This window comes from Phodopus roborovskii, unplaced genomic scaffold (genome assembly GCF_943737965.1).
Source record: "Phodopus roborovskii unplaced genomic scaffold, PHOROB, whole genome shotgun sequence".
Lineage (NCBI taxonomy): Eukaryota > Metazoa > Chordata > Mammalia > Rodentia > Cricetidae > Phodopus > Phodopus roborovskii.
This window is the reverse complement of record NW_026125295.1, coordinates 11,277,271-11,299,370: the sequence shown is the minus strand read 5'-3', so window position 1 is coordinate 11,299,370 and position 22,100 is coordinate 11,277,271. Positions and strand designations below refer to the sequence as shown.

Genomic DNA, 22,100 nt, shown 5'->3' with positions numbered 1-22,100 from the left:
ATGTATGTTGGATCCTCTGGAACAACATGTTGCGAGCCAGTATTGGAATGTTGGAACTCCAGCACTAAGAATCTCCGAAGGGCAGCCAGTACTCCTAACTACTGACTCATCTCTCTAACCACACTTTTTTCTTTCTCTTTTTGAGACAGTGTCTCACTATGTATCCCTCAGCTGGCCTGGAGCTCGCTCTGTAGACCAGGCTGGCTTTAGACTCAATGAAATCCCCCTGCCTCTGCCTCCTGAGTGCTGTGATTAAAGGTGTGTGCTATGGTGCCTGACTTACTTGCCACAAGGTTTCATTTGGTTGCCTGCTAGCCTGGAACTCAGGCTCTAGCCTTGGTCTCACAGCAATTTTCCTGCCTCAGCATCCCCAGGCTGGGGTTATAAGCTTGTGGCCCTGTATCAGCCCCCCCCCTTTTTTGTGCTGGGATAGAAAACTCCAGGGCCTTGTACATTATACATGTTAATTACACTTTTGTCACACTCAAATACATCTTATTTTAGATAAGGAGAGAAACACATATTTTGTGCTGGCAGCTGCTGTGGGACTGAGTTACACTTCCAGTGCCGTCACCAGTCAAGTTTGCTGAAGTTCAAAGGATTCTTTAAGCCCACTCTGACCAAACTCCTTTGTCCTTTTCCCGTTGCAGACCACCGAGGCCCATGTGACCAGTCCCTAAAATGCTTAAGCTCCAAGATTTCTGAGCGAAAGCTGCAAGGCTCCTGGCTGCCTTCCGGGCGAGGGCCTCTGGAGAAACCAGGCCTGGGGACCCGTGGTGTCGTCATGCCTATGTTCAGTCCTCAGAGTGGTCTTCACTCAGTCCGTGCTGAGCACAGCCCGCTGAAGCCCAGGGTGGTGACGGTGGTGAAGCTGGGTGGACAGCCCCTCCGCAAGGCCACCCTGCTCCTCAACAGGCGGTCGGTGCAGACCTTTGAGCAGCTCCTAGCAGACATCTCTGAAGCCTTGGGCATCCCGCGATGGAAGAATGACCGTGTGCGGAAGCTGTTCACCCTCAAGGGCAAGGAAGTCAAGAGTGTGTCTGACTTCTTCAGGGAGGGTGATGCCTTCATAGCTGTGGGCAGAGAGCCTCTAACACTGAAGAGCATCCAGTTGGCTATGGAGGAGCTGTATCCCAAGAACCGGGCACTTGCCCTGGCCCCACACAGCAGAGCCCCCTCCCCAAGGCTGAGGAGCAGACTTCCCAGTAAACTTCTGAAAGGAGGCCACCGCTGTGGGGAGGTGGGAAGCTGTGGTGAGGTTATAAGGAGCAGAGCAATCACCAGGCCCCAGGGCAAGACCTCTGCAGAGCTGGCCCTGGAAGACAAGGTGAGGGTCCAGAAGAAGTGGGTTAGAGCCAATCAGGAGTCAGAACCTGGTGCCTTGCCACCACCAAGGGAAGCCACTCGGGAGGAGACCCATGCAAGTGGGGAGAAGCGCCTCGGGGTGGAGATTGAAAAGACCTCCGGGGAGATAGTCAGGGGTGAAAAGTGTAAGCGGGAAAGGGAGCTGCAGCTGGGCCTCCAGAGGGAGCGGTGTCCTCTGGGGATCAGTGAGCTGGACCTGGGGAGGGGTCAGAAGTGGGATTCAGAGAAGCTGGTAAGGACCAAGAGCTGCCGGAGGCCTTCTGAGGCAAACTCTACGGATGGAGAGGAAGGCTGGAAGGCTGACAGCCATCGCAGCGGCCCCAGGAATCCCACTCAGGAGCTGAGGAGACCCAGCCACAACTCAGACAAGAAAGAGAACAGAGGCCCGGAGCCTCAGGAAAGTCACCCCCAAGGAGCGGCCAAGCCCCAGAAGGACCTCGCGGAAGGTCCACCAGCTGTACAGGAGGGGCTGGTCGATGCGAGGAAAGACACCAGGCACACGTGCAGGAACAAGCATGGAGCCTGGCTCCTGAGAGAGCGCCAGGCCGATCCCCCGCAGCTCCCCAGGACCCGAGGGGAGGAGAAGGAGGCAGAGCACGAGAAGAAGCCTGGCGGGTCAGGAGGAAGGAGGATGGGGGTAGAAAGGGAGCCTAAGACGAAGCTGGAAGAGAGCAAGTCAGAACGGCCACTGGGCCGGAAGCTGCGGCCGCAGGGCATCATCTCAGCTGATGTGGGGAAGCAGTATGAAATCGGCCGCGTCATTGGGGACGGGAACTTTGCCGTCGTGAAAGAGTGCAAGCACCTCGAGACCAAGCAGGCCTTCGCCATGAAGATTATTGACAAGTCCAAGCTGAAGGGTAAGGAGGACATAGTCGACAGCGAGATTTTAATCATTCAGAGTCTCTGTCATCCCAACATAGTGAAACTGCACGAGGTGTATGAAACCGAAGCAGAGATCTACCTGATCATGGAGTACGTTCAGGGAGGGGACCTCTTTGATGCCATCATCGAGAGTGTGAAGTTTCCAGAGCCTGATGCTGCACTCATGATCACAGACTTGTGCAAGGCCCTCGTCCATATGCACGACAAGAAGATCGTCCACAGGGATCTGAAACCGGAAAACCTTCTGGTAAGCCAGGAGTTTTGCTCCTGCCAGAGAGGGGTTATAAAATGTAGCATAGAATGAATAGCAGCCACTCCATGCTGCTACCTTTATGCTTGAGAGAATTATGCTCCTATTATGTCCTTATTTGGGTACTTAAAATGTTGCTGAATAGATTTGTTTTGATTGTTACAGAAATGTAAGCCTTTTGATTTACTTAAGTTAGAAACTGTTTCTCTTCCCTAGGAGATAACTATGTTTGCTTTGATGGTGACCATGTGACTTAATGTCTTGAACATTTCCATATCCTCTGGCATAGGCAATGAGTGTTTACTGGTGGTGGCTTCTCCCTCAAGCTTTGCAGCTACCATCTGATCCTCCCTGTGTCCTCATTGTGGACAAGGCTTTGCCAAGGACTTTCCAGTGTGCAGATAGAGCTGGAGAGATCTGTGTGTGGATTGCATGAGGCTGAAGGGGAAGTGCCTTGGCTTTGTGTGTGTGTGTGTGTGTGTGTGTGTGTGTGGTTGTTGTTGTTTGAGACAGGGTTTCTCTGTAGCTTTGGAGGCTGTCCTGGAACTCACTCTGTAGACCAGGCTGGTCTCCAATTCACAGAGATCTGCTTGCCTCTGCCTCCCGAGTGCTGGGATTAAAGGTACATGCCACATTGGTTCCTATGGTGTGCTGAAACATCACCATCAAAACTGGGGGGGGGGGGGCTTATGCTTCATCATCACAGTTCATCATGGAAGGAAGTCAGGACAGACACTCAAGCAGGGCAGGAACCTGGAGGCAGGAACTGATGCAGAGGCCACAGAGGGGAGCTGCTTACCGGATCACTCTCCATGGCTTGTTCAACATGCTTCCTTCCTTCCCTCTCTCCCTCCCTCCCTTCCTTCCTTTCCTCTCTCCTTCCCTCCTTCCCTCCTTCCTCCCTCCCTCCCTTCCTTCCTTCCTTCTTTTCTTCCCTCCCTCCTTCCCTCCTTCCTTCCTTTCTCTTCTTCTTGTTTTGTTTTGTTTTGTTTTTTTGAGACAGAGTTTCTCTATGAAACAGTCCTGGCTGCACTGAAACTCACTCTGTAGACAAGGCTGACCTCAAATTTCAACCTGATTTCTTATAGAACCCAAGGCCACCAGCCCAGTGATGGCATCATCCACGATAGCCTATGCACTCCCACATCAATCATTAATTGAGAAAATGCCTTACTGGCCTGCCTACAGCCTGATCTTATGGAGATGCTTTTTAAATTGAGATTCCCTCCTCTAAGATGACTTGAACTGTGTCAAGTTGGCATAGAACAGGAAGATAGGTCCCCTGAATTCCATCCCTGGTTTTCTTTCTTTCTTTCTTCCCTCCTTCCTTCCTTCCTTCCTTCCTTCCTTCCTTCCTTCATTCATTCATTCCTTTCTCGCTCCCTCCCTTCCCTTCTTTCTTTAGAAGAAGTCTTTATCTTTCCTGGACCTTAGTGTTGTGTGACTTTTCCTATGGAGACATGAACAGAATCCTGTGCATTTCAGACAGGGTACAAGTGACAGACAAAAAAAAGGTTCCAACCAGGGTTAACGCAATGAACCGACAGTTTTGTTAGAGTTGCTTAGAAGAGTGTGGCTAAGAAGTTACTTAGAAGATTCCAGTATGGATAGGTGGTGATGAGTCACCCAAGCTACATCCCTGGAGCTCTGCTCTCTCTCTCTCTCTCTCTCTCTCTCTCTATATATATATATATATATATATATATATATATATATATATCCTGTGTCTTGTAACTTTCTATGCTTCATGAGTCTTAAGAGTCTTCCTCTGTGACCTCTTTTAGAATGAAGGTTTTGACCAGAAGGAAATAGCTGCATAACATGTAGTTTCTGGCTTAATTTTAATTTTACATTTTTTTTTCTGGTGCTGGAGGAATGGTTCAGTGCTTAAGGATACTTGCTGCTAGAAGACTCACAGTTGGTATGTCACAACTGCCTGTAACTGCAGCTCCAGGGGATCCAACACCCCTTTTGACCTGAACACACGTATACATGCACACCTAAATGGTACACTCACATACGTACATTATTAAGCAACCAAATAAATCATGTGTATGTGTGTGCACATGTGTATGCATGCCTGCATGTGCACATGTGTGCTGAGAGAGAGGGAGGGAGAGAAAGAGAGAGGGAGAGGAGGTGGGAATGGGGCAGGGATGCAGTGACATCCCCTGCAGAGGTCAGGGGACAGCTTTGCAGACTCAGTTCTCACTTTCCACCTGTACTTCGTCTCCAGGGAAGGAACTAAGGTGTCAAGGGTCATCTGTCAAGGATCTTTACTCGAGGGGCCATCTTTTTATCTCTAGTTTCCGGATTTAATACTCACAGCAGTATCTTGGGAGGTTGAATGAGAACAGACAGGAAAAGCAGCAGCCCCCTGACATGAAGCAGTCAGCAGGGAACTCTCAGCTTGGCTGTGACATCCACAAAAATGTTACAGAACACCTGCTTCCCTTAGGGCCACTCTGTGTCTTGACACTTGTATCAAGACAAAAACAAGTCTCTCTGTAACACTGTTGGAATGCATTGTTTAAGTGGGCGCTTGGTTAAATGTCCCTGACATGACTATCGGGACTGTTGCTCCCTTTACCCACCTTCACATGGAATCAAGACACCCAGTCATAAACAGCCAGATGTGGTGCACACTTGTAATCCCAGCATTTGGGAGGTAGAGGCAGGAGGATCAGGACTCGAAGGTCACCGTCGGTATTTCAAGGACCAGCCTGGGCTTTTTAATGTCCTATCTTCCCCCCCCCCCCCCGAGACAGGGTTTCTCTGTGTAGTCCTGGCTGTTCTCAGACTCAATCTGTAGACCAGCCTGGCCATGGACTCAGAAATGTGCCTGCCTCTGCCTCCCAAATGCTGAATTAAAGGCATGCACCATCACCTGCAGACTTATGCCCTATCTTGACAGAGAGACACCATAGAACTACACTTCCTGACCCTGCTCAAACCAAAGCCAGCTCCTGCTTTTTTGAACTGTCCCCAAACCCAGCACAGTTCCAATATTCCAAGTGCTTTGGATGCTCTCTGTGTTAGATGAAGATTCCAACAGAGAGTGTTCTCTCTTACTGCAGTGAGCTAATGAACCCAACTGTTTTATAGTACACCCCTGGGAGTCTTGGTCAGAATAATAAATCTCACACTGTCACCATCTGGAATCTTTGTCTTATTTTCTTTTTCATAGCTGTATTCATCACCTGACACATTCTGATCACCACCTGGCAGGTTTTGATCATATCTGACAAGTTTTGTTCACACCTGAAAGGTTCTGACAGGCTCTGACTACACCTGACACATTCTGCTCACCACCTGACATGTTTTGATCACACCTGACAGGTTCTGATCTCACCTGACAGGTTCTGACCACACCTGACAGGTTTTGATCACACCTGACAGGTTCTGACCACACCTGACAGGTTCTGACCACACCTGACAGGTTCTGATCACTCCTGACAGGTTATGATCATATCTCTGCTCACCACCTGATGGGTTCTGATCACACACGATGGGTTCTAGTCACACCTGACAGGTTCTGATCACCACCTGATATGTTCTACATCTCATTTTTAGGAAAATTATTAGTTGGACACCTTCATTGCCTGCTGCCTGGAAAACAGCATTCCATTGGTTGCTGACACCGTTGAGATCAGCATATTGAGCGGACTGTGGTACCCAGGCAGGTGACATGAAGGCACACTCACACACAAGTTGCTGCAGGCAAAGCAATGGCAGATGGAGATCATTATGTTAATAAGTCACTGTTTTTGTTTTTGTTTTCCATAGGCAGAGGAGTCAGGAATTTAGCATATTTCCTTTCATTTGCTGGGCTGCAGAGCTATGTCCATGAACTGCCACCACAAGCAGGCTGAGAGCAGACTGAGGCAGCTCATTTTCTGGTGAAATGAGGGTTATGTTGACCATTAATTCAGGCACTCTGTTTTTTTTTTGCCAACTTTAATAGAATTTCAAAAATGACTTGGCTGGTTGGCTGCATGGTCTGAATTAGTCTTCAATGGGGAAATTGAATTTTTATATTTGTTGGTATTCTCGTCCCTTCTCTACTGCTTTTACAAATTCTTTATCATTAGTATCAATATTTTTTTGGCTAATGTGTTTACGGCTGTATCCCAGACTTGCCTTAGGTTTGCTGTGCAGCCCAAGGATGACCTTGAATGCCTGCTCCTCCTGCCTACAGTGCCCAAGTGCTGAGGTTACAGGCCACAACTGGCTCAAGAGGTTCTGGGGGGGATGTAACCCAGGATTTCATGTGCGCTAGGCAAGCATCTACGGACTGAGTTATAGGCCCTGCCACAGCCATTTTTAGTGTCTGTCTTTTGAGTGTGAGCTGAGGCATTTCCCACATGTGATGGCCAGAGCTCTACTCTTTAATTGCTGTTTTCACCGGATCCTTTAAGCAGGAGATATTGATGTGAGCTCCCTGGGTGGGTCCTGTGAGATGGGCATTTTCTACACGTGCCTACTAATGCATTCTACCAGTTATCCATGCCTACAGTTTCCACATGTGAGGTCAGGTGTCCCCCAGGACTGTTTTCACTTGGGGACAATTGGCTTACCTTGTATTTTCTAACCACATGCTGGAATCAGTCTGGGGCTCAGCCTGTTCTCACAGTGTGAGGGGATGGATTTGCTAGCTCACTGGAGAGTGAGCTCCATGGCTGGTTGAACATGGGAAGTTGCTCTGGGCAGTAGAAACAGTAAAAGTAATATGCTCAATGTGAACAAATATCTATGAAAGTCCAGGCAGGCACAGTTCTTCATGGAATTAGATATCATGGCTGACATCTTTTAGTGCTTTGAGGGAGTGGAGTGTGTGTGTGTATGTGTGTGTGTGTATGTGTGTGTGATGAAAAACTGAAGATTAGCTGTGATTTTTATTTTTAAAATATTTCATCATTTACATACATCTGCACAACATATCATGAGCATATTCATCTCCCATAAGTGTCTTGTCCTCTCGGATGCTTGCTTACTCAGTTCTTCCCAACAAGTTTATCTCCATGCTATGTTCATCTCTCTCTCTCTCTCTCTCCCTCTCTCTCTCTCTCTCTCTCTCTCTCTCTCTCTGTAGTTTAATAGCTATAATTTTTAGCTCAAACACATTATTTGTTAATTGCTATCAATCCAGTTGGCATTCAGAACTTTTTCTAATTTTGAAAAAAAAAATCTATTTTATGTTCTCCAAATAAGTGTGTGTGTGTGTGTGTGTGTGTGTGTGTGTAATGCATGTGCACATATATGGCTTCAAAATTAGCAGAAAGCTATGTGTGAGTCATCTTTTGTGGAAGAGATAAAGCATTGCTCTTTCTGGGAGATTTGTCAGTATGCACTTATAGAAACAGATATGGCTATCACACTCATAAAACACATTTGTCCTTTTTCTAGCTAAGTAAAGTTTGGCATATCATGTTCAGAATCTAAACATTGTTCAGTGCCAGGCCTTTTTTCCAAAGATGAGGCTTATGCTGGATTTGACAACTGCTGGTTGTCTGGGTACCATTTCCAAGCTTGTTGATAGGATAATTATGTTGCCTTCCCCCTTTTCCCCAAAGTTCAGTAATCATCATTGTTGCCATGGTGATCACCATCCATCAGCCGGTGTTCTTCACTTACCTAAACGTGTTGTCAAATGAATTCTTCCTTCTTTTAAGAGATGGCTGCTGGGTGTCTGGTAGACCTGTCTTTGCTAAGCTGGGAACATGATTATGTCAGTATCAACTCTGACTGAGCAGTGAATTGTAACTGCAGCTGCTTATACAGACACTTTCTGAGTGCACTAAGAGCTCTTAATGAATGTAGCTGCTTATCATGATGTTTTAATCAACAGAAATATTTACATCTGCTAATTAGGCCCTGGAGTAACGTTTTAGGCCTGTATTGCCAAGTTCATCTGATCCCACTGATCTCATTTCCTGATATTACAATTCTTCTTCCCTTAGGGTTATTTAGACTCCTGAGATCTTGCAAACAAAATTTTAATTATTAGAATTTCCAGCTTGCAGAAATATCCATGTTAATTGCTTCTTCTGCCAGTGTGTGATCCCTGGAGGGGTTGGGATAGTGTTGACTGAGTCCCAGGGAAGGAAGGAGGAAGACAGGAGCCTGACAAGAGATGGTGGTTAGGCCAACTCATCCAGGGTGGGGAGTGTAGTCATCCCAGCTGGGTAGAATTAGCCAAAACAGCTGGGCGAGCAGGGGAGTGATGGGAGAGACGCTGGGCTGGAGAGGAGTCATTCTAGAAGCATCTCTTCCAGTGGAAGGGGGAGAGAGAAGCGGAGTCTTGTTCTGGAAAGGCACTTGAGGGGATAAGATCAGTTGCTCCTTTAGCTGACAGGAAGTTAATTGTTGCTTTTCCTGGATCTTATCACTGTTTCCCAGCCCAGGGGTGACAGCCCTGAATGCTTGGAGCAGGAGAAATGGCAGTGGTGTGGTGGGGACAGACCATAACTTGGTGAAGACAAAGGCAGGTGTTCTTTCTGATGTCTAGTTGGTCTTGGGATGGAGTAGATTTGTCTAGCTGTCTGATTACTGAATACGGCTGGGATTGTGCACTGCTATGTGTCCTTAAGGAGACAATGAAATCCTATGGTGGAAATGGCCCACCACATCCCTTGCCCATTCTTCCTTTAGAGCAGGCCTCTTCTGTAATTTTATTGACCTTAATTCCCTGCATTCTTTTTTTTCCCTCTCTCATTTCTGCTATGTACAAGAAGGGCTCCATGGTGGTAATTCTCCCAATCGCAAGACATTTCTTCTAGCAGCACTAACTCTTCTCCTCATCTAGAAGCTAGACATATACCCCTGGTTTCTTATTAATGCTGCAAGTATTAGCAGTTTTTAAAAATTGTTAATAGTTATGCAGCACATCTCATTAGGCTAGACTTCATTAAATCAAGAAATAGAGATTTCAGCAATAATATGGAATATTATATATTGTTAATGTTATATTATATTAATATTATATATTACTAATAATGTGGAATAACAGGCCTTTAGTTCAGGTCATTTTGGTAGAATGAATACTGAAAATATCTTGTTAATCGCCTTCCTAGGAGAATGTGTTCTTGTGAGCTCTTTGGGGTTTTAAGATTAAATTACTCAAAATTCTTTTAGTTGGGGAAAGCAGCTCAGTTAATCTCTTCCATGGGTTTCCAAGACCGAGCTCTCCCTAGGCTCTGTGTCTGTCTCATCTTCTGCTGAAAGTCCTGACTGTTGGAGGTTATGTAAGGTCAGGGGAGGAATCTGCGGCTGTGGCCATGGTAAGTCCCTTGCTGGAGACTCTGAGCTTGGTTTTGGGCATTCAGTGTAAGTGAATAGGAGCAGGTGGCCATCCTATGGGTGATGCCCTGACCTGCTAATGGGCTGAGATGGTGGTGAGGAGAGAGGACTCTGGTGTTCTTCATCTGCAGCTAGTTAGTGTGAGAGTCATCTTTTTGATGAAGAGGGAGACTCCAGGGTTATTACAGGAATGTGAGCTTGACTGAGTTCAGGGTATCATGGGTGGTGAAAAACTGCATGTAGTAATTACAGATATCTATTTCAGGGTGTGTGTGTGTGTGTGATCACACAATGGGACAGGAGCAGTAGCTGAAGGGACTTGTAGAAATAGGCTGTGTGATTTTCAGTTGGGAGGTCTAACCGTATGTGATAATGGAGACGTTCTATGGGCTGGGGTTCTAATCTCTGAGAGAGGAGGGTAGTGAGGGAGAAGACACTGTTGATCATCTTGGGTTTGATTCTCATCCTCTCAGATGACACAGTGGTGGTGTGATGTGCGGTGAAATTCAAAGCTATTAGATCCAACTCGGGAAACACCAGTGTCTGACTATTGTCCCTCAACAGGCTGCACCCTGAATCAGATGCTGGGCTGAAAAGACAAAGCAACCTGGTGGCTGCTGTGCTCCCGGCATAGGCTTCAGACTAAAGCTGAGTGTGTTCCCCTGGCTAGAAGCTGATAAAAATTAAATTAGTGTACAGAGTGTTGAGTTTCAATAGGGCATGTTCATAATTCTTTGTTTCTTGCTGATCATCCTTCCCCACACTAGGAGCTCTGCCTACCCCTTGTTGGTCCCCATCCTCTTGGGTATTTTATTGCTCTTTCTTTATCTTCCCGCATCCTTGCTCCTCATCCCATGAAGCCTCTTGTCCTCCTCTTAAGGGTCTCTTTTCTAATATGACCCGTGCTCACTCTCTCTCTATACACACTTATAAGAAATACAGTCTGGAATCTATATTTGAGAAAACGTGCGGCATTTGTTTTTGAGTTCCGGTTGCTTTGCCTAATGTAATCATTTCCAGTTCTATTCATTTTTTTTCCTCTGCAGCTGCCATGATATCTTTCTTCTTTATGGCTGCATAAAGTTCAGCTGTGTACATGTGCCACATTTCTTTCCCCGTTCTTCTGCTGATGGACATTCAGGCTGGTTCCATTTCGTGGCTATTGGGAACAGTGTGACTGTAAATATGATGGTCAAGGATTATGGAACCGTTTACGTTCAGGCGTAAATTAGCGGCATGGGCATTTTGATATGCTGTGGTGTCTAAGATCGTTTCAGTCCTTATTAGTTGGAAATGTTCTTTGGAGGGACATGATTCAAAGGACCACAAAGATTCAAGCAGGAATTTAGCAGAGATAAAGAAATGTAGCCCAATCTTGTTGTTGGTCTGTACTCTGCTGCCCTCTTCTGCTCAGAGACTAAAAGTATATTTATTTATTTATTAAGGTTTTTGTTGTTTGTTTTTTTGAGTTCGGGTCTTCCTTGCTGTGCAGTAGGAGTGCTGAGATTACAGACATGTTTATACTTCACGGCAGAGTGTATGACCATGTTTAAATTGATGCACTGCTGTAGTGTAGAGTGGAAGCGAATTGATTACAAAAATAGATATCTCTTGAGGGCCAGAGATGTAGCTCAGTTAATAGAGTACTGACTGCATGAAGCCCCGGGTTCGATCCCCAGCCCTGTATTAATCAGGCATGTTCGTACACACCTGTAATCCTAGCACTTGGGATCTAGAAGTGGGAGGATCAGAAGTTCAAAGTCATCCCAAGCTACATTACTTGGTGTGCATGATACCTATCTGAAAAAACTGTTATGTCTCTTGAGGTTTTGGTCATAAGGCTTTGGTGGCACAAGTGTGGTCATCTGATGCTTACTGGGTTCAAAGCAGGACACTCTGGTATGGCTGGAAAGGGGGACATAGATGCAGAAACACCAGTCAGTTAATCATGCTGTGTGTGGCCATCTTTTAGCATCCTATCAGGCAGAGGGTCTGGAGCAGCCCAGCAAAACATGTCCCAGAACAGCGAGTTTAGAAAAACTTGGAGATGTGTGTTGGGGCTGAGGTGAGACATGGACAAGTGATTCGGGGCAGGTTAGCTTCCAAATCCAGGAAAGCCAGAAAGGTCTCTTGAGACAGAGGCATTGAAGTGGACATTTAATGGGGCCTTCAGCTGCTTGCTCAACTGAGAGTCCTGAGTGTTGCCTACCCCTACACCAGAATCCGAGTCCCACAAGGATGATTGAGGAGTTCTGGGATCATAACTTAGAGAATTCAGAAGGCAATGTAGGGTGGGGTCTTTCTCTTGGTTTCCCATCTTTGGAAGGGATGTGTCCTCATTCACTGTCGCCCCAGAGGGGATGTTTACAAGGCAGGTAAGGATGGACTTCTGGGTCAGCACAAAGGGATCTGATGAGAAGAAGTGTGTGGCAGGGAGAGGTGATAGGCAAGCTTCCTGTCTGGGTGGAGGTCTACTTGATGGTGAGACAGGAAGTGTTCTGAAGCAAAGAATTAAGTACCTGCTGAAAACAAAAATGAACCCAAACACTCACATACTGCATACCCTTGAGCGAACAAAGCTGTTTATATGGTGAAGTGAAGGGCAGCTTTGAAGAGGTCTGAGGAGACAGGTCAGTGGGTAAAGTGCTTGCTATGAAAGCAAGAGGACCTGAGTTCAAATCCCTGGCACCCACATACAATCTGGGCATGACTGTGTACCTATAGTCATCATATTGGAGAATGGAGACAGGTAGGTACCAGGAAAGTGCTAGCCAACCAGTGTAGCTGAAACTTCCGGTTCAGTGAGAGATCCTGTCTCATTAAATAAGGTGGAGGGGGAGGGAGGGAAGAAGGGAGGGAAGGGAAGACAACCGATATCCTCATGAGTGCATGGGTACTCCTATCTGCACACACATATGCCTGTGTACCACCTCTCACAAAAATAGATAGATAATAATAAAATACTGACAGATAACTCTGGGGTTACTAAGGAGGTCCCGGCTGCAGAAGCAGGAGTCTTCACCACACTGGTCCTTCTCAGCCACAGTTGGCGTTTCAGGTGGGAAAAGCTGAGCTACGAAGAGAAAAGAGCAGCATATTGTGTTTTAGACTGGCCCGTTTAAAACCCATGTGATGTTCTGAGGACATATCCAGGAATTCAACATCATACAATTTCAGATCTAAGTCTGAGTGTCCAGAACACTTCATTTAGTCTCCACTGGCTCAGTGGGGCTAGGCTTTGGAACTGGGAGTCCACGGCTAATTTTTTTTACAGGAAAATTCATTTTATTTTGATGTATTTAATTGGCCAGATATTTTTAATGCCAATCATTTGTCAGGAAATATTTGCAAATATTTTTGAAGGGAACATTTTTTTCTCAACAATTACCTAGCAAATATGGTGAATGTAGATAGTCCATCTGGCAATTCCAGGCACCAACAATATTTTGTTTTCCTTTCTTTCCCAACTAGAATTTGTAGACTAAATTATTCTGTTGTCTCTTTCAGGCTGTATCTATCTCTGTGTGTAGAGTGGGAAGAGCTGTGTTGGGGTCTGAAACCATGGTTTCTTGGCCTGGTTAATTTAGGAGACAATGATGTGTAGCAGTTTGGATGGGGGTCTGCAGGGTACCTGCTGGGACTTCTAGGGTCTCAGAATAAAGAATTAGACCCGGGACACATGGTAGTGACAGAAACTGAGTTTACACTAAGGAAGAAAAGCAAGTTAGAGAGTGGAAATGAGCCCAAGTTGGATAAGGGTTACAAGGTCCCTGGCTCCTACGGTGGACAGTTATGACCTGTGGAGAGCACTCTTCCTGAGCATGCTCTTCCCCAGATGGTAGTCTTGTTGAGGAGGGTTTCCAGACTTTCCCTCTGTCCTTGTTTCCTTTCATATGTCAGTCTTGACCCAGACTCGGCAACTAAGACACTTGTAGCTTGTCGAGATGTCAGTTCACTGGTGGAGCCACACATGTGAAAATATGACATCACCAGGATCTCCCTCTACCACCCCCCTTGGGACCTCCAATGAAAGAATTTTGAGGCAATGTTGTTGTGATATTATTTATGATTTAATAAAGCTGGCCAGAAGGATCACAATGCAAAGCTAGCCACAACCATAGAAGCTGGGCAGTGGTGGCATACACCTTTAATCCCAGGACTCAGGAGACAGAAGCAGTTGGATCTCTTCAAGTTCAAGGCCACCCTGGGCTACACAAGAGTGAATCAATCTAAAAGATTAACAGAGCTCATGACTTTAATCCCAGCACTAGAGAGTATATAAGGAGCTCAGTGCAGTCTCAGAGGGCAGTCTAGGGTTCTGAGGCTTGGTGGAGAGCAGTGCAGTCTGGAGACGCAATCTGAGGTTCAATGGATCACCGCTTTGGTCTGAACATTAGTAGAGGTAAGAACCCTCTAGTGGTTGGCTGCCTTGCTTTTCTGATCTTCAGCTTGAACCCCAATATCTGTTTCTGGATTTTTATTATTCTGTTACACTATGCATAGCACAGTGTGGAGATGGTAGTATTTATTAGTTAAGTGGACCACTGTCAGAAGGGCAGCACACTGAAGGGTCACTCTGTGTTACACACACTTCCAAGTGGGGGGAGTAGACAATGGCCAAACAGACCATTGTGAGGACCTGTTACCCACATCTTAGGCAGGCTTTATCCTACTTCTAAATTCTCCAGAATAGACAGGTTTCCATGAAGGGGTTTCTTGTCCAGGTGATGACAGGCCCATGGATGAATTCTGGGAGACAATAGTATTTTCTTACTCTTTGTCAGGAAGCTTGCATCTAGACAGTGATTTTACCATCTTCTGAGTAGTTCAGAAAGCCATGCCTCTACCCGAGGCCAGAAAGTCCACTCAGGTTCCATTCTTTTGATCCATAGTCACAAGTCTGCCATATTTTTCGATATTTTTAAAATTTAAGTGAGAAACAACCTGTTTTGCATGTCAATCCCAGTTCCCTTTCCCTCCCCTCCTTCCCTGTCTCCCACCAACCCCCTATCCCATCCCTTTTCTGCTCCCTAGGGAGGGTGATGCCTTCTGTGGGGAAACTTTAAAGTTTGTCATATCATTTGGAGCAGGGCCTAGACCATCCCCCGAGTGTCTATGCAGAGAGAGTATCCCTCTGTGGAATGGGCTCCCAAAGCAAGTTAGAGAATGGAAATGAGCCCAAGTTGGATAAGGGCCACAAGGTCCCTGGCTCCTGCGATGGACAGTTATGGCCTGTGGAGAGCGCTCTTTCTGAGCATGCTCTTCCCCAGATAACACTGTTCCACTACCAGAGGCCTCATAGACTGATTACCCAGGCCTCCTAACTAACACCCACGTTAAGGGGGTCTGGGTCAGTCTTATGCTGGTTTCCCAGCTATCAGTCTGTGTCCATGAGCTCTCCCTAGTTCAGGTCATCTGTCTCTGTGGGTTTCTCCAGGCTGGTCTTGACCCCTTTGCTCATCACTTCTCCTTCTCTGCAACTGGATTCTTGGAGTTCTGCTCAGTGTTTAGCTGTGGGTTTCTGCTACTGCTTCTATCAGCTACTAGATGAAGGCTCTAGGATGGCATAAAAGGCAGTCATCAATCTCGCTATTGGGGAAGGGCATTGCTTAGATTGTTAGTTGGGATCATCCTTGTAGATCTCTGGACATTTCCCTAGTGCCAGATTTCTCTTTAAACCTATAATGAGTCCCTTTATTATGGTATCTCTTTTCTTGCTTTCCTCTATTCTTCCCCAGGAGGTTCAGCTGTTAAAGGCTAGGCTCACAATTTTTCTATTTTAGTGTTACATCTAACAGATGTTTTTACAAAGAAGGGGTGCATTCTTTCTTCCTTTCTTCCTTTCTTCTTCCTTTCTTCTTTCTTCCTTCTTTCTTCCTTCTTCCTTCTTTCTTCCTTCTTCCTTCCTTCTTCCTTCCTTCTTCCTTCCTCCTTCCTTCCTCCTGCCTTCCTTCCTCCTGCCTTCCTCCTTCCTGCCTTCCTCCTTCCTTCCTTCCTCCTTCCTCCCTTCCTTCTTCCTTCCTTCCTTCTTCCTTCCTTCCTTCCTTCCTCCTTCCTTCTTCCTTCCTTCCTTCCTTCCTCCTTTCTTCTTCCTTCCTTCCTTCTTCCTTCCTTCTTCCTTCCTTCCTCCTTCCTTCCTTTCTTCCTTCCTTCCTTTCTTCCTTCCTTCTTCCTTCCTTCCTTCTTCCTTCCTTTCTTCCTTTCTTTCTTCCTTTCTTCCTTTCTTGCTTGCTTGCTTGCTTTTTGAGGCAGAGTTTCTCTGTGTAGCTTTGGAGCCTGTTCTGGAACTAGCTCGTAGACCAGGCTGGTCTTGAACTCACAGAGATTCACCTGCCTCTGCCTCCTGAGTGCTGGGATTAGAAGGGGTGCATTCTTAAAGACTCCAAGTATCTAACCATCTACCTATTGAGGAGAGACAGAATGGCTACTCCAGCCTGCACTGCCAGTTGCCACAATGACTCAGACACAGGACACCATAATTCCCCCCTGGGCTCCACCCCTAAGTGCTGAAAGGAGCACCGGAGATCTGTGTTCAGGTCCAGCAGAAACACAAGAGCGTGAGCTGCAGATAACTGGGCGTTCTTCTCACGGATGTGGCAGCAACAGTGAGTTTCTTGGATAAAACCACTGTGTTTTATCCGGTAAGATTTTTATTCATGGCTTGAATAACAGCTATGCTTATCCTTTAATCTTGTCCACTGGCTTCTGTGGTGTGACAGTTGACTGCACTAGACTTTTCCTTTTGGGCCACCAACCAGCTCTCAGATCATGACACAGACTAGTTTTGAATGCTCAGTCTTAGCTCGTTTCTGGCTAGCTCTTATAACTTAACCTGTTTCTCATCTACCTTTGCCTCGGGGCTTATTACCTTTCTTCTGTATATCTTTCACTGCTTCTCTGTGTCTGTCTGTCTGGCGTCTGCCTGGCTTTTTGCCCTAGATGTGACCCTCACTCTCTTCTTTATTTCTCTCTTGTTCTTCTCTTGAGCCTAGATTTCTCCTATTTGTTCTTTCTGCGTGGAAGCCACACCCATCCCTCTCTCTGCTCAGCTCTTGGCTGTTCAGTTTTTATTAGACCAATCAGGTGGCTTAGGCAGGCAAGGGGGAAACACATTCAACACATCTTTTTATAGTTAAACAAATGCAGTACAAACAAAAGTAACACACCTTTGCACAGTTAAAGTAATATTCCACGGCATAAACAAATGTAACACATCTTTGCACAGTTAAAGTAATATTCTGCAACCTAAACAAATGTAACACATCTTTGCCTAGTTAAAATTACATTCTATAACAGTTGATCTTTGGTTTTGCATAGGTAGGTGCTTACTAATATTGAAGGAGGCCAGAGTTTGAGTTTGTGCCTGGTTATCTTAATTTCCCCCCAGGTGGAATCAGCTTCTATTGTATGGGAGCACCATGCATCTTAAGCTTGTAGGAAGAGAGTACTGGGTTTGGACACTCATTGTTTGTGCCATGTAGAGTGCAACATACATTTATTTATTTGGCGTGGGGTGGGAGTGTGTGCCACATCATATGTGTAGGCTGGAGTCAAGCACTCTCAATGTGTGTCCTGGGGATTGAACTCAGGTTATTCGTTTGGATGGTGAGCCTTTACCCACAGAGCCATCTCACTGACCCTCAAGACCTTTTCTTGTTCTTTTATGTTAATTTATGCTCTCAGCACCACTGGTCCTTGTTATAATGCAGTGCTGCCCAGTAGAAATAGTTTCCATCTATATTGTCTAGCACCATGCCTAACTCACAGGGAGCTGCTGGATGTGCACAATGCCCTGAGAAACTGGGTTTTGATCCATGAATTTGAACATCCCACCTGATGACACGGTGATGCTGTGCTGGATGGCACATCGAATCTGAATCAATGTGAGCGGTTGCACTGAGGTTTGGCTGGGTGTGTCTGTCCTGGGAAACCCTGGAAGCTTCCATGACTTGTTGCTTTGGCCTGGCTGCACACACACACTGTCTCAATATCCCTTCTTTGCTTCCATCACAGTTTTGATGGTTTGGACATTTTGATTCCTTCTAGGTTCAGCGAAATGAAGACAAGTCTACCACCTTGAAGCTGGCTGACTTTGGCCTGGCCAAACATGTGGTGAGGCCTATATTTACCGTGTGTGGGACGCCTACATATGTAGCTCCTGAAATTCTTTCTGAGAAAGGTAAGTGTTTCCCTTTGCTCTTTGGTACTTAAGCTCAGCAACCAACAAATGCCTTGCTTAAAAAACAAACAAACAAACAAATTTCAGAAAACTGAAACTCATGCTTGCTTTTAAAAAAAAGTATTTATTGTGTGTGGGTGTGTGTGTGTGTGTGTGTGTGTGTAGGCAGGACACTGAGATGACAAGTAAAGAACTGGGAGAGGAAATCTGCTCAGAGAAGGGCACACCAACTCAAACACTATAGACCCTCATCAGTGTAGAGACATCAGAATAGAGACATTAGCATAGACTATATCAATATAGAGACTTCAGTGTAGAGACTTCAGTATAGAGATATCGGTGTAGAGACATCAGAATAGAGACATTAGCATAGACTATATCAGTATAGAGACTTCAGTGTAGAGACTTCAGTATAGAGATATCAGTGTAGAGACATCAGTGTAGACTACATCTGTAACATCAGAATAGACATCAGTACAGAGACATCAGTACAGAGACATCAGTACAGAGACATCAATATAGAGACATTGGTATAGAGACTTTGGTATAGAGACATCAGTATAGATTACATACATATAGAGATATTAGTATATAGATAGATATCAGTATAGACCCATACTGTTGTCCTGTTGGTAAGGATGGGAAGTCCTAGATAAATGTGTCATGTTGGGACTCTAATCTGATGGCTAAACTGGTGAGCCAGTGGCTCTGCAGCAATCCCAGGGCAGGGACACTTAGCTTAGACAAGCCATGGGTCCTGTCTGCAGGAGGGAAAGCAGTCAGTAGAGGGCTGGGATTCGTGGAAGATGGAACTGGATTATGAAAAACAAGTTTCAGAGGCCTGGAGAGTTAACAGTGCGTGGGAACTGAACAGTCACCATTGAGCTGGTCCCAAAGGGGCCATCAGGGACTTCTTACTCACTTTAGTCGCTGATTGATTTGTGTCGTGGTAAGCCTGCTCCGAGGCTTAGTGATGATCTTCTAATGTCCATTTAAAGCTACCAGTTGTGTTCATTTCCTAAAGGTGAGAAGTCAGAAAGTGCTTGGAAATGTGCACACGCCCATTTGTGGGAGGGCCACAGGCGAGGTGCATAAACGCCCTAACTGGGCATCACTGTTCTAGTTCTATTCTGTTCCTGTGGCAAGCACCATGACCAAAAAAGCCACTTAAGCGAGGAATAGGCTGATTTCATCTTGCACTTCCAGATCCGTCAATCACTTAGGGAAGTCGGGGATGGGTGTACAAGGCAGGAACCCAAAGGCAGGCTGCTTGCTATTCCAACCAGGGAACTTACTCACAACCAGGGAATACAGTAGAAACCAAGGGAGAATGATGGTCGGTGGCCCGTTCACAGGTTCATGTTTAATTAGCTTTCTTATTGGATACAAGCCTAAGGATGCGGCTGCCCATAGTGGGCTTGGCCCTTTTACCTATATCGACTAATAGTCAAGACGATTCTCTATTGCTCACAGGCTCCCATTCAACTGGGACTCCCTTCCCAGGGGACTCTAGGCTATATAAAAGCAGACAGTTAACGTTAACTAGGACAATTACTTTGTACATTTTTGTCTCCAATAAGCTATGTTATATTATAATCAATTACCATATTTATTACTTTTCTTTTTGCTGTGACAAAATACCCAACAAAGGCAGAGTTTTTCGTTTGTGGTGTTGAGGTTGCACAGTTCAAGAGGTAGTTTATCACCTTTGACCTGCCTATATGGGGTTTCCTGTCTCTTTGATCTTGCAGGTTATGGTCTGGAGGTGGACATGTGGGCTGCAGGTGTGATCCTCTACATCCTCTTGTGTGGCTTCCCCCCTTTCAGAAGTCCTGACAGGGACCAGGATGAGCTCTTCAACATCATCCAACTGGGCCAGTTCGAGTTCCTGGCCCCATACTGGGACAACATCTCTGATGGTGAGATTTGAGGGTTCCCTGTGACGGGAAGGAGGGCTGTGGGCCTCTTCCTGTTCTTTCAGAGGGTGGCCTGGAAGGGTGTGGGTGAAGCTTGGAGTGGTGTGTCTACTGTCCACATGCATAGATGAAAGACTTGGATTCTCAGTTTAGATGTGGCCTTCCAGTCTGTGGATCCTCCTGGGATTTGGAAGGGGTGTGTTATATTAACTTGTCCTGGGAAAGGCATTGTCCTGAGCATGTCAGCAACATAGATAAACAAATATACTTGTGTCTCTTTCCAAAGGCAGAATTTATTGAGAAACATTATACTCACAAAGCAATTTTAGTGGTAGCAATTTGCCAGATTGGTAATTGGGCCAAGGTGAACACGGGTTCTTTTATTCCAGTCTTAATTATTAACTCTCATATCATATATCACAGAATAAACATGCACACACACACACATACACACACACACACAACCACATAGATAAAAAATGTTAAAAAGGGTTGCAGCAGAATTTCAAGAGGTTTCAGAAGCAGCAGATAAAAATGTAAGTAGACTCTATATTGATAAGATAAGGAGCCTAAATTAGAGACACTTGCAAGGCTGCCATTGTCAGGCTGTGTCACTCACTGCCATTGTCAGTCAGCCTGCTGTCACTCATTGGGTTTGAGAATGAAGTGGCAGCCTTCATGAAGTGTGGGCAAGAAGTTGAAGTAACTCTCCTGCTTTAGCTTAACCTGGTCTCTAATGCTCGGGGTTATGAGTGGTTGGAAGAGGTCTGGGAAGTTTCCATCTCCCATCTTTCTGTTGTGAACAAGGAAAGCTTGTTAGCATTCCACACACTGATGTGGGTTGTGGGCTCCCACTTCATGGCTCGGAAGGAAAGAACCCCACAAAGCCACCTCCATTCATCACTCTTTCCCCAATTTCCCCCCTCCCATAGCTGCCAAAGATCTGGTGAGACATTTGCTAGTGGTGGACCCCAAGAAGCGGTACACAGCCCGCCAGGTTCTTCAGCATCCCTGGATTGAGATGGCTGGACATCCCAGCACAGTGAACTCACAGAAGGACAAATCGCCCAGCAGTGAGGGGCTGTGCAACAGCCAGCACAAGAAGGTTGCAGAGGAGGTGTCTTAATTCTGTCTGTGTGGTCTAGCCAGCCCGCTCTCCCTGAGGACACAGAAAAGGTAGAAATCTGCAAGAAGACTGTGCAAGGCGCTTCTCCACAGACCAGAGAAAGAGAAGAGACACCTGGCGCATTTTAAAGAGTGTTTGAAAACGCAGGTCCTCGTGTTAAATGCTCTATACTTTTAGATTTGTGTATCTAAAGTCTTTAATACTTTTCGGGGAAGAATTGCCATGAATGAGGAATTTTGATAATAACAAGGAATCCTGTTTCCTCCTTGTAGTCGAGTTCACAGTGGGCTACAGGAGTGTGCTTTCCATTGCTTGAGCTCCTCCATGCAATGAACTGGTCAACCCTGGCTTTTCTTGCGCTCTAAAATATACCGGAGTAATAGAGCAAGAGTAGCCCCATTCAGTGGTGGGGAGAGATGGGAGCATAGTTCAACACAACTGTGTTTTAGCCCTTGACATTTGTGGTAAAATCTTGTTTTCATCTCAGAACAGCAAAAGAGACCAATTAAGTGTGCTTCTATGAGCTGAAATCCCACTAAAAAGAACACCACTTTTTTGGGGGAAGTGTCTGCAGGTCGACTGGTTAGAACTTTATGATTATGGAGAATTGGAATGTATAGACTGAGAGCCAAAAAATTATCTTGGGTTATTCATAGTCCTCTTAATAGTTGTGTATCACCCAACTGTGTATCTCACCTAAAAGATAAAGCTGTTAGAACGTATTAACTCAGCTAACTGCTAGCTTCTACTAATCCTGAAGTTAAGATGTTGTAAGAGCATCCAGAGCCTACAGAAAGACATCTCTGTTTTGCCACAAGTATTCCAACACCAGTATATTTGGTAAATTCATTGATTTGTGACTTGTTTTATTTGGTGATAATAATAATAATAAAAAAAAACCATGTAACCATTTCCACGATGGGATGCGTTATTTAGGGCATCCTGAATGCATGTTGCCAGGCCATGATCACTCACACTGTCTTAGAATAAATAATTTCTTGTTCTTTTTGGAGCAAGGGCTGTGTGTTTTGTGTTGACAGTTCTCATCCTACTTTACAGATGAAAAAATTGGACCTGGTTTGC

The 22,100-nt window shown here is 45.7% G+C and overlaps 1 protein-coding gene across 1 annotated transcript; it reads left to right on the top strand.

Moving 5' to 3' along the window:
- The first annotated feature begins 657 nt into the window (after nucleotides 1-657).
- On the top strand, nucleotides 658-21,209 carry Dclk3 (doublecortin like kinase 3). The gene is made up of 4 exons (XM_051203056.1): nucleotides 658-2,494; nucleotides 17,843-17,975; nucleotides 19,727-19,894; nucleotides 20,824-21,209. The coding sequence occupies exons 1-4, from the start codon at nucleotides 785-787 to the stop codon at nucleotides 21,015-21,017; spliced, it is 2,205 nt and encodes a 734-aa protein (XP_051059013.1). The 5' UTR covers nucleotides 658-784; the 3' UTR covers nucleotides 21,018-21,209.
- The last annotated feature ends 891 nt before the right edge of the window (nucleotides 21,210-22,100 follow it).